Genomic DNA, 12893 nt, shown 5'->3' on the forward strand with positions numbered 1-12893 from the left:
GGGTTAAAGGGGGGACAATCTGTTAATCTTAAGACGCTTGTTTATATGAACGATGCCCCGTAGGATCAGATGCTGAGTGTATTGAGATGAAGGGTCAAGGGAGAGGAGACGAGGTATTTCCACTGGCCTCAAGACTGTGACGGTCATTTCAATTGATCATCTTTTCATATGCATCATACACATATGACTCACTTTCTTATGGAAGACAAAAGATTATATTTTGAAGGATGTTTTAATTGTTTTTGTCCACATTATGAAAGTCAGTGGGGAACAACACTGGACCCCATTTTATATTTTTTTTAATTCACTTTAAGTGTAAGACAGACTTTTAAGGGTCAATATATATTCAGAAATGCAGGGTCAGTTATGATTTAGTAATATCCTTAAAAAACTTATTTAAAACCTGTTGGTCATGCTGGACACCCTCGCCCCTGATGACACAGAGGAGATTCTCTTAAACTAGTTTCCACACTGGGCTCTGCTTCATTTAAGACATTTAAGACTTTACCTATTTGTGCAAGGACCAAGCCAGAGGCTTCACATCCTGCTTGTAAAAAATCAACTCAATATAAACTGCACAAAGAGGAGGGCAAAATGAGGCTTGTAAAAAGTTGCAGCGCTGCCTAACAGAGCAGCACCACAACTCTGCCGAGTCTACCCGCAACCAAGACATTCATTAACACACATCTGTTCTAGCGGCAGTAAAACCCCCTTCAGTTTACTCTGCTCCCCCTCGACTCGCTTTCCCTGCCAGGGCCCTCCGGTCACGCAGGCCGATTATGTGCCACTTATATGGCCTGCCGCACAGGCGAAAGGGAGGATGTAAAAGAATCACAGGCACCTGGTCCGAGTGACCCTGGCCTGAACCCCAGCCAGGTTCCCCTCTCACAAAAAACACACACGACAATGTGTCCGCACACAGTGACCTCGCAAAACTTTAATGACCCTCACATCTGTTTGAAGTGCAGGTGACCCTGTCTGCCCTGGACTAACAGAGCAAATTACCACATGTCTGTCTTTACTGCCAATATGAAGCCTGGATATTACCCCAAGCCAAAAAAAGGTTAACCAATCACGACAGATTAAAGCACTGAAAAGGTCAAAACAGGTACTTTAAAGCATGTTTGACATTCACGATTATTCGAATTAGCGAGAAAATGCTTTTATAAGACCATATAAAGGACATTCTTCAAAACTGCATCTTGGGAATGTCTGATTTTTGATAAGATGAGAGACTTAAACAAGCATGATTCACGGTCTAATTTCTAATTACAAAAGCGCCACCAAGTGGTAAGAATGGGCCAAAAACTACTTTTCTCTCTCCCTCACACACACTCAGTCTGTTCAGCTATCCTTGTAGGGACCTTCCATAGGCGTAATGGTTTTTAGACTGTACAAACCGTATTTTCTATCGCCCTACACCTAAACCTACCCCTTACAGAAAACTTTCTGCATTTTTACTTTCTCAAAAAAACTCATTCTGTATGATTTATAAACTTTTGTACCCCTGGGGACCTCAATTTAGGTCCCTACCGTGACACGAATCCCCATGAGTCTGTGTGTATTCAGGTTTAAGTCCCCACCAGCACTCAAAAAAATGATTTTTCAGTTTTGTTCACTTTACCTGAACAATTCATGTTGAATTAATGCCATTTTGGCTATTTTTCATTTCAACATGATTGTGTCATGTTAAACTGACTTAAAACTGTCACTCGTTGGTTTAACATAAAGTTTTCATTTTAAAAGTACATGTTTCAATCACTTAGCTCAGTCAAACTGTTATGACTGAATTAAAAAAATATATATAATAACTTACATAATATTTATTCTTTATTTTAAATATTTTTGTTTATTAATTTATAGCTTGATTATAATTATAGAAGTGCAATTAAATGGTTATTGGTGTTTTTAGGTTTGTTATTTGTCTTAAATTGCTGTTACCTGAAAGACAATGCATTATATCCATTTAAATGGTATTTGGTTTGTGTCGAATGAAGCACACACTAGCCTATTAGTATGTCTAGTGACAAAATAAAGCTAATGTGGAGTTTAATAATCAACATTTATTGTGCACATTTAGTGCAAAGCAACATAAATGAAAAATTTATATAAAAAAAAAATAAGGCCTTTACTGTTGTTCATATTTATTTGGTTTAATGTCTACTTTCTAAGTTTTGAAAAATAAAGCACAAAATTATTCATACTTATTAATTTAAAAAATTTTATTTTGAGAGAAGAAACTAGAAGAGAATTACATAACTATACATTTGTATTACATACAATTCATTAAGAATATTACAATATTCAATATTACAATATAATATACACATTACATTGTGACATTACAATATACACCTATCACTTCACACTCAGCACATTCAGCACAGGAGGTGGCGGTATGCACCGAAAAAGTTAGTATGCGACCCGCCAGTAAATCCATAGAAGAAGAAAAAGAAGAAGAAATCTAGATAATAAATCAGACTGATACAAATAATGTTTAGTAAAATTCAACCGCACATATAAAATGTGTGTTTTTATAAAGTCAGCCGGACTGAATGTCAAAACAGCCTGAAAACAAACGACATTCTCAACCTAAAGGAAGCGGAAATTTGTTGTGACGCAATTTGCATATCCTGGCGGCAACATTCATAAAATGCGTTAATGCTGCGCATGCGCATATCTGAAATAGATCGCCACACCATTAACTGGAATATAAGCTTAAAACAAACAGGTACGTGTTCATCCATTTCCATCACTGTTATTAGAAACAATATTATCAAACTGTTTTATGATGTCGGTTGATACTAAGTTAATGTGTTATTATGACAGAATGCACGATTGTAAGCCTAAATGAGATGGCCGCGCCATAAACTGTATTAAACAGCACACGAACAGGTAACTGTTAACTTACTGTTAACTTAACTCATCTATCCATTTGCATCAGTGTTATTAGAAACAATTTTGCCAACGGTTTTATTATGTCGACTGATACGGATGAATTTATGACAGAATCCACGATTTTATGCCTGAAAGAGATCACCGCGCCATTAACAGAATTAAACATCAAACGAAAAGGTAAGTTATGTGTCTAAGTTTGCACATGTTTGTTAGTTTAATCATCTATCTTTGCACTCTGTTCATTTTCATGGCATCGATCAAGGATATTATAACAATGTTGTGTTGTGTGGTTGATGGTTCAGTGCGTTTTGAAAGCATTAATGACAATTATTATTGGTTACTGAATATTGTTAATAATAATATCAATAATGGGTATTTGCGCCTTTGGTTGCTAGAATGGTATGGATGTATGGCGAATCATTTTTATAGTTATTCATATTTGTTATTAGTGTCTTTCAGAACCACACACATTTTAAAGTTGTATAAACTAATAGAAATACTGACTGTAACCAGTACAGTAACGTTACAGTGTTTTTTTTAAATGGTCTCATTTTACAACTCCCATAGAGAAAACCATGAATTTGACCATTTTTGAATCTGTTCAGCTAATCTCTGGGTCTGGTGGGGGCACCAGATAGTGTTCCCTTCTTTCTGAGGGTAAGAAGAAGAACAACGAGCAAACTGTGAGAAGATTAATGGACCTTTCATTTGCATTGAGAAGACAAGAGGTTGTCAAAGAATCTCCACTTATTGCTGACTTTATGAGCAATAAATGAGGTAATTCACCTTAATGTCTTTAAGTGGGATTTTACATAAAATTAAATGTATTAAAATGCCAATAAGTCAAATAAAATAATTACACCATATAAGCAAGTTAGAACACATAGGCTAGCTAGCTTTTTTTGGGCATACATTAAAGTTTTGGTGTTTTTCTCTTTGTGTTTTAGGTTTGTGCTGAATTTACACGGGGTATAACTGTTGCCTTAATTTCAAAATTCTTCTCAAAGCTGGATGAACACACTCCAAGTCTTCTGAGGATCTTTGCCAAGAGAGGTGGAGCTCAGGGACAAAGGATAAGGAAACTTCTTGTGCCACTTACACAGGTATGATAACTGCGAAAATTGTTTTTCTAGATAAATTAATCATTTGTTTCTCACTTATGATTTGTGTGACTTGAAAATGTATTAGTTGATTGGTACATGTTGCTAATTTTCTTTATTTTCCCTAGTGTGCCTGCATTAATGTTAAGAGGGAGTGTGTCCTCAAAGCCCTGTTTGTCTACCTAAATGAGGATCCTGACAATCTCATCAAGGAGTACATGGTATTATTGCCTGAATATTCTGACAATATTTTGTGTATAACAATACATTTTATAGTACATTAGTATTAATGTACTTTGTTTCTGTTTATAGGATGTAGATTTTTCCAACGCTGAAGCTGCACTCAAAGAAATGGTGATGGGCGTTTTTGTCATCAGATGTGAAGTTGGTGATGAACCTGCGGATGTTGGAGTAGTTCTTGAAGGAGTTACAGCACTAGAAGGGCTTGGTAATGCAGCTAATGGTGTTGCATTGCTGATTTTGGGCTTATTTATGCCCTAAATCTTAGTTATCCGAAGGAGTTTCGATACACCTTTGAACTCCTGCAAAAAGTGTTCCTGGAGCATGATGGGCACAAACTCTCCACCAAAGTTCAAGCCCTCAAGACCAAGCTTTTTACACCTCATTAAAGGACTGATGGACAGACTGATCTTTACCTTGAAACTATGTTTTTTGTGTCAAATAGTCAAAACATGTTCATGTTTCATGTTCACACATTTTTAATGCCTTTTATTGATTTGATTTTTTTTTAAACATCAAGGCATATGTGAAGAGGAATAGTTTCCTTAAAAATTACATTTGTCCTTAACTCACCCAAAGAAGGTCAAGGAAAACCATCAAGGGTTTCAATGACTCATGGGTTAGTTAATGGTGACTATTTAATTTTTTTGTTGTTGTTGTCAAACTTGTCCTTTTAAACTTTTTTTTCAATGACGGTTTTAATGGCTTCTGACTGTTCTTCAAGGAAAGACGTTTGAATGACAATGTATTTTAAATAGTTTTCAAAGATGTTCCACATAGCACACATTGTGTTTGCTTTTCCTTTACAAAAATGATCCAGGCACATTTTGGAATTTGGCTATTTTTTTTTTTTTAATTATTAATGGGTTGTTGTACATGTAGGAATGTAAACCTGTTTGTTTCATTTTGCATTGTAAAGGAAAACATTTCTGTACACTTTTATATATATATAAGGGGTGGTATTTTATAAGGGGTGGTGATGGCGCAGTGGATAAGACGCATGCCTTTGGTGTGAGAGACCCGGGTTCGAATCCACTGTGAGACACCAATGTGTCCCTGAGCAAGACACTTAACCCCTAGTTGCTCCAGAGGCGTGCGACCTCTGACATATATAGCAATTGTAAGTCGCTTTGGATAAAAGCGTCAGCTAAATGAATAAATGTAAATGTATATAAATTGTCAAATTCAGGCTTAATGTGTTATAAGTGTTTGAAATGTTTTTGAAAGTGTGACACCTGCTTAAGCTGTTCCCTAGTAAAAATAATTTATTACATATTTGCTGCCTCCGTAGTCATCATTGAATTATGGGGAAAAATGGGTGATATTCATTATTTTATAACATAGTAGAAACTTGACTAAATGGGATTCATTAGAAGTGATGTAAACATATCGGCTTAACATCAAGGATTAAATTTAAGATAACATGATTAATTGAAGTTCAATAAAAACCATTAATTCAAGTTAATAAGTATTTAAATCATGTTTAGTGAATGTCATCTGTTCATGTTAAATGAACACAAATATTTCAAGCTGGTTTAACATCATCCATTGTTGTTAAGATAATGTGGTGTAATCACGTGGAACCACTGTCCACGATTAAATCATGTTCAACCAAAGTGCTATTTTTTTGAGTGAGGATATATAAACCTGTATATACACACACACACACATATATATATATATATATATATATATATATATATATATATATATATATATATATATATATATACACACACACACATGTAATTTTTCAGTGTATGAATAATTTTGAATCCTTTGCAAATGTATTCTATTCCTACTTCAAGCAAAACACCGCTTTCTTGTACAGACTCCTTCTGTGACAATTTTAACCAATTAAGAAAACAATGATGTCACAACTTAAACGGTTTTAACGCTTCTTAGAAGGGGTGTACCAACACAAAGTTAATTTGGCTGTACTCCATTCCTGCTGCGAACTGTTGCATTTAATTACCAGAGAGTCAGATTAAGAGATAGGGAAAACCACTGGGAAGCTTACTGTGCTCATCCACTTGGCAGATTGACTGTCTGTGGGTATTTCCATGGGAGCTGAACCACAAAAACCAAACAGAGAATGTAGGACAACTCAGAGTTTGATTTATGCTCCTTACTAAGAAACTTCACTTTGTTTCTTGGCTTCCTTTCGTCTCTTACTCAAAGTATAAAAACAAGGCATCATAGCTGGAGGGAACGCAGCTTGTTTTCAAAAGGAACAGTTCTGCCATCTGCTGGGGAAATTACATGTGCTTCCATGGACATGTCCACCCTTGACCCCCGTTGCATTTACACATTGTATTAAGATCCCAAAATGATCAGAAATAAATCCAAAATGTTCTTAAGGCCACTCAAACCATGTTTGGAGGTTATCTGAAATGCATGTGGCCACTTTGCATTTGTAACTTTTGCTAAATCTAATCTGAATACATGAATACAAGAGTGAGTATTTCCACTATTTCCAAAGAGCAGAGAGAGAAAAGATGTCTTTTCCTTTGTAACATTTTGAAGTTTGAAATACCTGAAGTCCATTTGGCGTCCACCATGCGGCTCCTCTCTCGGCCCTCTGTAGTATGGGAAATCTTCCTGCTAAAATGCAAAACAAAATTAAATGATGAAGAAGTGAGATATATAATTACAATTGTTGAGTGTTTTCAGTATCTGATCTTTTTTTAAACCGAATTCAAAACGTTCCAAGGAGTGTACATATATAGTTTTATACCTATAACAAACATAGCTATAACTAACACAAATAACAGACAAAAAGTCAAGCAGATGCAGTTTTACACATTAACTATACATCAAAGCTGCAGTCCGTAAGTTTTGCCTCTGTCGCCATCTCTGCTTGAAAACCTGGAATTGCAGCTTTGCAGTGCAGAATTATCTTGCTTGCTTGAGCTGTACTCTGGCACGGCTTCAGCACAGATGAATCTAATGTTTTTAGGTGAATACATAACTGTCAGTCACCGCACCAGTGTGGATGTTTACTGTACTTCGCAATCACAGATTCTAGCCTGTGTCTTATATATATGACCCAAAAAAGAATTTTCACCGTATATTGTCATCTGAAAAAGTAAGTAACAAGTCCGCCACGTTTGTTCTGACCAACTGAGGAAAAAAGCATTACCATAAATAGCGCTACCAATGGTGATTTAATCTAAAGATCAGTTAGCTCACATCACATCAAACCGTGCAAAGTATTATCATTATTATATATTTTTTTCAAATTATTAATGTTAACAACATCAGCATTGCGTGACTATGAGTATAGTGTGTATTAGCGTGTAGATTTCAAATTCTGTACAGTCTAATATCTAATTGTCATGACATTCGAATTTCATATTAAGAAATTCTTTTAACCCAAAAAGCAAACTATGCTCCTTTCGAACTGGTTTTCTTTAAAATCTAAATATTGTTGTAAAATATCATTTAATTTCATTCACATGTTTCATAAACACATAATCCTTTCTGGATTCCAATCCGCCATCAAAATGATACATTTAATTATTCTAGCTGCTGTGAGAAAAGGTTAAATGATCCGCCACCTGCAGGATCCTCACATGAGATAGCCTAGAAGCCGGGAAATCTTCTCTATGTCTTTATTCTAAAAATAGAAGAAAAAAAAAACGACCATATCTGATTAATACTTGCCCTTCGCCCGGGTGGCCCACCCCTGTGCTCATTTGGAAATGAGTGATGGCTGTCTCCATGATAACCTCTCTGATCCTCTCCATGGTAGTTGCGAGGAGCACCGTTTGGGTAAAACCGAGGGCTATCGTATTCGAAACCCCGGCCGTAGTCCTCGTCTGGCCGCCCGAAGGGTGGTCTCCTGTCCCCTTGAGCTTCTCTTGGATATGGACCCTGGAAGATCAAAAAAAGCTCAAGCATAGCCATTTGTCTAACAGCTAAAACCAAATACCTGATCGCTAGATGCCCCCCTCCCAAAAAATAAATTATAAAAAATAAAAATAAATAAGAGTTTACCACTCTTCCTGCTTGAAACCGTTCCTCATAAATATCTCTAAGATTTCGATCTCTCCTAAAAGCCACTGAGATATAAAAACATGGACAGAGATTGCATATTAAGATTTAAACCTCAGTAACCATATGGCATTTACACATGAATTATTTCATCAAAAGAAATTAAATGAAAACAAAATGTATGACAACTGTCAAAACAATAAATAAATCTATAAATATTGCATAACACTGACAAAAAAATATTTAATACAAATGATATCTTATTACAGTTTAATCATATTTACATTTTAAAATAATATAAACATTTCATAATACATAGAATTTTAATCCATTTTTAAATCTAGCATATTTCTCTTAATGACTTACTTTTAGTGTCTGAATGGAAAGCAGATGTCTTCAGTTGTATGATGGTTATCTATGAACAAATGAGAGGTTAATTTCTTTAAGGTTATTTATGGCCCATAACCATTCATTATTGCTCATAAATATATGGAGTTTTGTGTTCACAATAACTGAAGTAAAAGCATTCACACAATAACTGAAAAATAAAAAAACTTTTCACATTTAATTGTATCATAGAAAATGCTGCTATTTAGTACTTCTTACTACTAATAATAATTTTTTTAAAATATTTGTGGCTAGAGGGTGTTGTTAGGCACAACCCCCTTTTCAAGACTATTACAATACATGACCTTATTGCTTTTACAAAACAGTTGCTAATAAGAGCACAAATTGTTTTAAAATATTGGAAGCAAGTCAGTCTAATACACAGTTCCTAACGTAACAGAATGCTGCTGTGCAGAAAATTAAAACAATAAAACAAGACCAAGCAGTACCCAAAGTTAAAACGCTCACTGTAGTCGAAACTTTATACATTTTCTATCAAAAATGTGCAAGAACCTTTTATTACATTTCAGCGTTGTTTGTGCTAAATTCACAGGCAACGAGGAATCAACTCCCATTTCTACTGATTTATGTTTTTCCCATATGTGTGCATCTCCAGTCAACAAACTGATATTTATGATAAACTAATTTAAACCAGACGCAGTACTACCGTCTTTTACCAGTGCATGCATACTGAGAACACAAAAACAAGCGTTTACATACCGTTTACACTCGTCACCTCTTGTTAATTTAACATTTTTGTCTTTTGTAGCCAATTAACTTTTGTTAAATAATAATATTTTGAGACGAAACGTGACGAAACACTCAGCCAGTTGCTAAACAGCCACAGCCACAATCAAGTACACAATGTTTCCGGGTTCAGACCAAATATTTTCTTTCAAAATAAAGCCACACAATCGTAATAAAATAACTGTAAAAAAAAATTTGAGGCTAGTATTCGCCGTATTTTAATTTTAACACATTTACATGAGTCGCTTTGATTTATATAAGTAGCGATTAATTTTGTGAATTTGTTTTGTGACAGCGGCGTCTCTTTATCTTCCGGGTCGCGCTGCGTCGATATTTTGAATCGGATTTACACGCTGGTTAAACTTACATTTTAATAAGTTCAGAGACGACAAATGCGGTTGTTGTCATTATGGTAAACATGCTTTAAATCAATAGGATTCTGGCGATTAAGTAAGTCTGAAATGATTTTTATGCTCTCCGTGAGCTCATTTTAGTATCATATTTTGCTTCTGAGTCTTTACATGTTTTGAAATATGTAATTTGTTCTTTTTTCAGATATCAAAGATAAATATGAGTGGTGGTTTAGCGCCCAGCAAAAGCACTGTTTATGTGTCGAACCTCCCATTCTCCTTGACTAACAGCGATTTGCACAAGGTAAGTTACTCAGTTGTATGTCAAAATTATGTTTTTGATCATTTTTATTAGTTTTGTATGGGGGAGGGGGGTAAGCCACTTGAGTGAGAGGTGAAATTAATAAACAAAATATACTTCATATGTATGTATCTTTTCTTTTTGACTTCTTAGCCTGAAGCATCTGATACACTTTAAACTTTGATGGACTCTCTCTAAATATATGATCACATGACAAATATTGTGCAAATACCTTAGAATAAGGGAGCAACACATCTTACCACACTTCCCTATATTACATTATTTCATTACAGAATTTTTTTAATAAATTTACAAATATTGGTAACATATGTATTGCAATTTCTCTACAGTTATGCTCGAAATATGGCAAGGTAGTGAAGTAAGTATCCTTTATTTTTGCGCTGCAATGGATAGATTCTGTTATACCGCTATAATTCTATCAATGTATAGCTTGATCATTGTCACAATATCATTTTCTGAAGGGTTACTGTTGTCAAAGACAAGCAGACACGGATGAGTAAGGGAGTGGCGTTTGTGCTGTTCCTAGACAGAGAGTCTGCTCATAATTGCGCCCGATCGCTAAACAACAAACAGGTATGATGGTTTAACATGACCTTAAGTACACATGAAGCCAAATTGTTTGATTGCTCTCGAACTCTTTCAGTTGTTTGCGAGAACGGTGAAGGCCAGCATCGCCATCGACAATGGGAGAGCTTCAGAATTCATCAGAAGGAGAAACTACTCGGACAAATCCAAATGTTATGAATGTGGGGTAAGTTTTCATGTCGAAATGTGTTGGTGGTCATGTGTTAACTTTTACACTGTAATATTGCTAATGTGTAGATGATATTGCTTATACGTTTTTGAGGTCGTGTTATTTGTCTCCGCCAGGAAGAAGGGCACTTGAGTTACGCTTGCCCTAAAAATTTACTTGGAGAGAGAGACCCTCCACCTAAAAAAGAAAAGAAAAAGAAGAAAAAGGTGCAGCAGCCTGAGGAGCCGTAAGCAGTTCTTAATAGAATTAATAATTCAAACTCTGTACTTACTTAATGCATATAATGGAATACATCATCCAAAAATGAAATTTTCTGAAAAGTTCCTCACCCTCAGGCCATCCAAGATGTGGATGAGTTTGTTTCTTCATCTGAAAAAATTTGGAGAAATTTAGCATTACTTCACTTGCTCACCAATGGCTCCTCTGGAGTGAATGGGTGCCGTCAGAATGAGAGTCCAAACAGCTGAAAAAAACAACACAAAAATCCACAAGTAGGTAGTCAACATGTCTCCAGTCCATCAACTAACATCTTTACCTGTGAGAAGCTGCATGTTATCTTGCTTACAACTAAAGTAAATGAGTTTTCTATCCATAACATTGCCTTTTCCAGTGAAAAAGTCGTCTCATCTGAATTAGGAGAGAAAAATGCACACTGTTCACAAGACAAAACAGTCCATACAGTTCTAAACAAATATATTGGTGGATTTTGATGTAACAGGACATGGACTTTTTCACTGGATGAAGCATTTTTATGCATTATGGACATGCATTTTTGTGCGTGTTTATTACAATTATGCACCTTTTCACTTAAGACCTTAATTGATGGATAGGAGTCGTGCGGATAATTTTGATGTTTTTATCAGCTGTTTGGACTCTCATTCTGACGGCACCCACGGATGCATTGGTGAGCAAGTGATGTACATTTCTCAGTGTGTTACAATGAAGAAACAAACTTGTCTACATCTTGGATGGTGTGAGGGTGAGTATATTTCAAAATATATATTCTGCTTTTGTTCTTTCAGAGAACCAGAGGACAGTGACGAAGAAGGAGAGGATCCAGCACTGGACAGTTTAAGTCAGGCAATTGCTTTCCAGGTCAGTGAATATATTCTACAGTTCAGTCATCATACATTAATATTCCTAGTAAAAAAGGGTTCAAAGAGAAATATAAATTTTTGCCCATCATCATCAGCAAGCACGCATTGAGGAGGAGGAGAAGAGAAGGAAGCAGGTCACAGAGGATGCGTCTCAAGCATCTACATCAGAGGACGCCCACAAACCCAAGATCAAAAAGAGCGCCTACTTCAGTGACGAGGAGGAGCTCAGTGACTGACTCATACTTGTATGTGTTCGGAACACATCGCCTCTTCTCAACCACTCTTACCTATTAAGAAGGTCACATATTGATCTGAATTTCTTATTTTGTCAAACTACATTGCAGAAAGTCAGAAGAAGAAAAAAACACTGCTTACCTTGATCTGAGATGTTTGTTGTCATTTTATACTCCTCATTGAGATAATTACACCTCCAAATATTGGGTATGTAGTATTGGGATTTAAAGATCCGGCAGAAAAGTTCTGTAAATTTATTTTTTGTAATCTTGTAAATAAAGTGTAGTTTTATGTATTTCACATTTACGTTATTGTTCCAGGAAGCATGGAAAATAAACAGTTTTAAAATAACTTCCTGTCACCTTTATCCTCAGCTCTCACTTTTTCACCCACTGATATAAGTCAAAGTTATGAAAGTTCAATATACAAGTGTTTGCAGTCTCAGTGAGGAAGGCCACAAAAAGTACAGTATATTTGAAAAAAATAATATTGCTTCATACCATTTGCAAATGTGTGAAATGTATGCACATTTCTATGATACAAATTCAAATTTGTAAAATAAGATTTTGGCCTGTCCTAAGTCAAAGATCTTGTTCTTGACTGATATCTGATGGTTAAAATCATACGATTGATCTATTGAACAAAATAGTGCATCAGTCAATCTCAACAATTCAGCTCTGTTATACAAGTTACAATAAGAAAAAAAAGCAAATATTCTTCTAGAAGTGGAAAAATGGGAAATATTTCCAACAACAGCTTAAAGTAGGC

At 35.4% G+C, this 12893-nt stretch overlaps 2 protein-coding genes across 5 annotated transcripts in view; one reads left to right on the forward strand and one right to left on the reverse strand.

The window, feature by feature from the left end:
* The window catches only part of LOC306858427 (periphilin-1-like), a 26832-nt gene extending 17327 nt beyond the window's left edge, over nt 1-9505 (reverse strand). For 2 of the 4 annotated variants that reach the window (XM_079398976.1, XM_079398975.1), the window contains exons 1-5: nt 9342-9504; nt 8601-8649; nt 8238-8302; nt 7905-8114; nt 6775-6842 (exon numbers count right to left, since the gene is read on the reverse strand). In XM_079398976.1, the coding sequence (XP_079255102.1) occupies nt 6775-6842; nt 7905-8114; nt 8238-8302; nt 8601 (344 nt within the window). In that variant the 5' untranslated portion in view covers nt 8602-8649; nt 9342-9504. Of the gene's footprint in view, nt 1-6774; nt 6843-7904; nt 8115-8237; nt 8303-8600; nt 8650-9341 lie in introns of all 4 variants that reach the window. The other 2 variants (XM_079398974.1, XM_079398977.1) reach the window with 2 other exon arrangements.
* LOC306858428 (zinc finger CCHC-type and RNA-binding motif-containing protein 1) lies at nt 9500-12485 on the forward strand. The gene is made up of 8 exons (XM_079398978.1): nt 9500-9818; nt 9924-10022; nt 10370-10398; nt 10502-10613; nt 10684-10791; nt 10911-11020; nt 11817-11889; nt 11987-12485. Exons 2-8 carry the CDS (start codon nt 9939-9941, stop codon nt 12125-12127), a joined length of 657 nt encoding a protein of 218 aa, XP_079255104.1. The 5' UTR covers nt 9500-9818; nt 9924-9938; the 3' UTR covers nt 12128-12485.
* The last annotated feature ends 408 nt before the right edge of the window (nt 12486-12893 follow it).

Source organism: Barbus barbus (genome assembly GCF_936440315.1).
Source record: "Barbus barbus genome assembly, chromosome: 39".
Taxonomy (NCBI): Eukaryota; Metazoa; Chordata; class Actinopteri; order Cypriniformes; family Cyprinidae; genus Barbus; species Barbus barbus.